This window comes from Crocodylus porosus, unplaced genomic scaffold (assembly GCF_001723895.1).
Source record: "Crocodylus porosus isolate Cpor-Errol unplaced genomic scaffold, CroPor_comp1, whole genome shotgun sequence".
NCBI lineage: Eukaryota > Metazoa > Chordata > Crocodylia > Crocodylidae > Crocodylus > Crocodylus porosus.
In genome coordinates, this window is record NW_017728914.1 from 6712347 (window position 1) to 6717582 (window position 5236).

Here is a 5236-nt window from a genome sequence, read left to right on the forward strand (position 1 = left end):
AAAAAAAAAAAAAAGAAAGATTACATATTTCATTACTTTTAAGAATTATTGGTTCTAATCACAAAATACACACAAGGATCATGAATGGGAATCTGCTCTTCTGCCAAATTGATATTCAGATGAATTATGCCATCTACATAACCAATTTAAGTAACTGGCAATTTCATAAACAGGACCTCAAACTGAAGTGGTGAAAGTAGACATTCCTGCTATTTATAACTGAACTCCAGAAGCTTCACAATAAAAACAAATTAAAACTGCAATACCAACACACACATACAAAAATAGCAAATACTTTAAAACTATGTATTTGTAGGTCCTGTTAGAATTCCAAGTTCAGACTCATCTCCATGTCAACAGATGCTACATCATTGTGGGAAATGCAGCTGCCTATTCTGCTCTAGGCAACAGAATCAACTGTTCCAAGAAAGAAACCTCCAATCTACCTGGGGTGTTTTCACTGTTGCACCACCTGCTGGTCTTTTTAAAGGGTTTACCATCTTCACATCATCTTCCTCATCATCTGACTCTGGTTCTTCCTCTAGGGCTAAGCAAATAAGATAGCAATACATGAAATTTCATATGCATGAAAATAGTAAATTTAGCAAGTAAGAGCCAAAAAAAAGAAAAAGAAAAGAAAAGTGTTATCTATATGTAGAACAGGAGTGTTTAGCCTCTGGCACAGGTCCAGAATTTGTCAATGGGGAAGACCATTAATGTGGCCACACTTCCCTGTTCCCAAACCCAAATGGCCACTTGGCTCCCTTCCACACCGCTGTGGGGCAGGTGAAGCTCCACTCCTGTGCGTGTCTGCATTGGGGTGGCCCTGCCCCCAGTACCTCTTGACATAGCTCAATGATGCCTACCCCATCTGCAAGGTTGCAGCTAGATCTGGCCCACAGAGTGGGCACTGTCCATCCAGCCCACCAGACAAAAGTGTTGGGGCACCACTGACCTAGAGTGATCATTTTACCTGTAAGCAGCGGTTTCAAGGTAACGTAGTTGTGAATTCCCAGAAAGGGTGAGGTATTATACGTTCACCCTAACTTTTAAAACTAGATGCTTAGAGAAAGTACCACGCTACTTTAACAGAAAAGTGGTCTTTTTGGACTGTTAAAAATCAGAGAAAGCTATAAAACTGGCTGCTCGAGAAAATAAAGTTCCATAGTTTGCATGAGTAGCCACATATGCGGTGGGGGGGCGGGGATAAAGAGACAGGGAGGAGAGAGAATAATTCTATCCTGCTCACGTCTGAAAAAGCCATGACAAGGGGAGGGAGAGGGACCAAAGACCCACAAGAAAAATAAAGCTCTAAAAAAAAGGATATGTTCAAGTTCCCAGTATTTTCTTGGGTCTTTACAGTTAGATCAAAAAGTCACTTTCACAGAAAAGCCTATTGCCAGAGAATAAAGTTTTACTGTTTGTTCAACCCTAAGCCTACAGGGCTCCCCACAGGTGGGAAAATTTGGCAGCAGGAAAGCAGTGGCACCACTCTTCCACCATCAAAATTTCTAGATGAGTGGAAAGTAGTGGAACCTGCATGCCAAATCAGACACTCATCCCAGGATGCCGGGACCCAGCACCCAATCCCAGGGAGCTGGGAGGGGGTGATCCCATGCTCTAGGGCCCAATCCTGGCACCGAGGCAGAGCTGAGCCTGAGGGCCCATTCCCAAAGCCTGGCACGCAGAGGAGGCAGCCTCAGGGCTGGATCTGTCCTGTGGACACACCCTGCCCCACAGGAGCAAAAAAGGTTGAGTGAGCCCCACTGGGCTTCACAAACACAGGACACAGGTTTGCCAGTAGGACTAATACAGCAGCTTGATAAGTATCCAACACAAGGAGTTTTATCAGGTTTTGACACAAGCTAATCTAATCTGGTCAGTTTATTGAATTGGTTAATCTGTTTGGAGAATTATTCACCTTGCATAAAAAAAAGTTTTAAAAATAAATGGAGGGAAAGGGGAGAAATAAAAATAAAATACTTGCCTACAAGGTGCTGGCCACTAACATAAACAGGCCCTGAACCACATTTCAATCTCAAAACCACTGGTGGAGTGATCTCAAAGCCGCCTAAAGAAACCTATGAAGAAAGTACATTGGTTACTTCAAGCACCGACAGCAAATTAACAACCAAGTGCTGGGAGAAAAACACTGAAATTTAGAAGCACAGTGAAAAAGCACGCATTAAATAAAGCAGCACAATTGTGTAACCGTATTTCAGGGTGTATAGGTTGACATGGTATATAAAAGTTGACCAGATCTTCCTGATCCACAGTTAAGAATTTCATAGATCCAGTGTATAAGTCAACCTACCTTTTTGGACCAGAAATATGGCGGTCAACTTATACCAGGCCCTGTGTACCCTCATTGCAGGCCAGGCACCTGGGGTGTGGACATGTGCCACAGTGCTGCTCGCAGGAGACAGGGCTGGGCTCAGCTGGCAAGGCCCTGTCCCCTGCAAGTGGTGCTGCCTGGGTCACACCAGCCTAATGCCGAGCCCACCACCAGTCCCAAGGGGATGGGGCGCGCCAGCCAAGCAGTTCGCCTGGCCCTGTCTGTTGCAAGTGGTGCTGCTGAGGACCAAGACCAGCCACATGCCCTGCAAGCGGTGCTGAGCTTGCCACTCTGCTGGTGCGGCCCCATGCCCTGCAAGCGGTGCTGAGCTTGCCACTCTGCTGGTGCGGCCCCATGCCCTGCAAGCGGTGCTGAGCTTGCCACTCTGCTGGTGCGGCCCCATGCCCTGCAAGCGGTGCTGAGCTTGCCACTCTGCTGGTGCGGCCCCGGCAGCACCGCTCATGGGGGATGGGGCCACACCAGCCAAGCCCTGCACTGCTCACAAGGGATAAGGACAGGCTTAGTGCTTAGCTGGTGCAGCCTCACCCCCTGTAGGCAGCACTGCCTGGGCTGCAACAGCTGAGCACCAAGCCTGGCGACACCAGCTGAGCAAAGCCAGCACCACTCACAGCAGACAGGTACCAACTTGGTATTAGCTGGCACAGCCCCATCCCCTGCAAGCAGCACCAGGCTCAGCTGGCATGGCCCAGGCAGCGCCACTCACAGGGGATGGGGTTGTGCCAACTGAGCACCAAGCCTGGCTCCAACCCTTGCAAGAGGTGCTGCAGCACATGCCCACCCCCTGGGTGCCTGGTCCACAGTGAGGGTGCACAGGGGCCAGTTTAAGTCGAGTCCCGAGCCCGGTACCACTCAGAGGGGACAGTGATATGGTGTGCTAATCAAGGCTGAATTTTAAGAGTTAAAAAAAAAAAAAAAAAGCAAGCTTCAAAACTTAATTTATATACCGTGAAATATGGTACTTCATAAACACTCACTGACCCACCCACCCACAAAGCAGGGGAGGAGAAGCACCAGCTAGAGATCTTTAGAAGGATCTCTGGGGTCTGAGAAGTCTCTCTTCAAAGCAGACTGACACCAGCGATATAAGTCGCAGAGGTGTAATTAGGCCCTCAATGCTACCCTTTCACTGTCCATTTTCAAATTAGTTTGCACAAAGTAAGCTAAAGCAAGATAGTACATGTGTTCCCAGGATGTTCTGGATACAGAGGCCTTTGATACAGAAGTGGCTGAAACTTCTGGATGTAGTAAAGAAGTAACTTGATTCAGACTAGATAAACTTCCAGTGGAACAGTAAATTTAAGAAGCCAGAAGCACCCCATGAATATTCCCATATTTTACTATTTTACAACTGAAATGTTTAAAAACTAATCTACCTGCTATGTCTGGGAACTAAGTTTGTAAAGGTTTACAATTGAACCAGCCTGCCAAAACTCATGAGTGAACTGCCTAAACAAATTCAACTATTTTAGTTACTGAAGCACAAATGAAACAAATTGGAATGTAATTTTTTTTTTATTCATTCAGATGCCTAATCTGCTACTGTCCCTTCCCCAAGACAATAATTTATATCAAGTTTAATGATGCCAATACAATTGTCCTTACCGTAGGCTGCACCGACATTTTCAAAGATGCAAGAGTGGCTTTAATAGGGTTCCCCTCGTAGTCCAATGCCTCTGCTTCTATGACATGCAATTCATCTTTGGCACCAGCTCCCAAACTAACCTATGCAAAGAATGGAACATACCGTACATTATTAGAAATATCCCTGATTTGCAAAACTTGAGCATTAACTTGTAAATGTATATGAAACCTGAAGTGGGTTTTTTTGTCTCAAGACTAGAGGCTCTCACAGATGTTCTTCCTCTGTTTTTGCAGGAAAGCTGTTGGTGACTTAACTGTTATCAGCATGACACTGAAGCTGTGAAAAGTTAATTTGCAATAAGGAAATGATTATTACACTATAGTTTTTAATGCTGCATGATTTAGTCAACAAGGCCTAAACTTATAAAATAGCTGTTTTATTCAACCTATTTTGCAAAACCTAGAACTAAATGCAGTAAACAACTTGGGTACCTGGTTCCTACACTGGAACCTAGTGATCAGAAATATAAACTCATGCTCCCTAGGTAACAAAGAAATGTTCGTGCTGCAGAATGGCCCTACCGGCTCAGCAAGCTGCTTAAAGGAAGCCTCAGTATGAACCTTAGAACATATGCGACAGGTGCAGCTGAGGGCAACTTACTCTTCAAACAGCACTGTAGACACTCTTCTGTAGTTTAGGCATCAACTGAGCTAGGAGATATATCCCCAACCTCAAGAGATTTTTGAGACCCAGCTAGACAAAGCCTTGGCTGGGAGGTCCTGCTTTAAGCAGGGAGTTGAAGTAGATGACCTCTTCAGGTTCCTCCTAATCTTAATTTTCTATGATTCTAAGCCATACTCAAACACTGCTGGATCTAGAGTGACTATGATCAAACTAATCTCATAGATCAGGGGTGAACCAATCTTTTTGAATGTGGGGCCGATCATGAACTTTTTATCATCCAGTGGGCCGGCAAGAGCAGGCGCACTCACATGGCCTGTCCAGTCCGGCCGTGGCCTGGAGATGCAGGGGTCAAGGGACAGCCTCGAGGATGCTCCCACACCTGCATGCCTGGGCTCAGCAGCCAGGGGGACATGCGGGGACCTTACAAGGAGGTGCGGGACATGCAGGGACACCCCTCTGCTCCCTCCCCCAGGGCAGCCCAAGCCTGAGCCCGAGCCCAATCCCAACTGGCAGGGCTCCCTCCCTCCCTCCCTGGGGCCTGTAACTCACCACCCTCAGTGCGATGTCTGCAGATGCAGGGGAATGCCGGAGCAGTGCCAGCTTCCCACCCCGAC

At 46.7% G+C, this 5236-nt stretch overlaps 1 protein-coding gene across 1 annotated transcript in view; it reads right to left on the reverse strand.

The window, feature by feature from the left end:
* NPM1 (nucleophosmin) overlaps positions 1-5236 on the reverse strand; it is a 16382-nt gene that overhangs the window by 10870 nt on the left and 276 nt on the right. Inside the window, exons 2-4 of the mRNA XM_019534713.1 lie at positions 3959-4078; positions 1988-2081; positions 436-547 (exon numbers count right to left, since the gene is read on the reverse strand). Coding sequence (XP_019390258.1) covers positions 436-547; positions 1988-2081; positions 3959-4078 — 326 coding nt within the window. The remainder of the gene's footprint in view (positions 1-435; positions 548-1987; positions 2082-3958; positions 4079-5236) is intronic.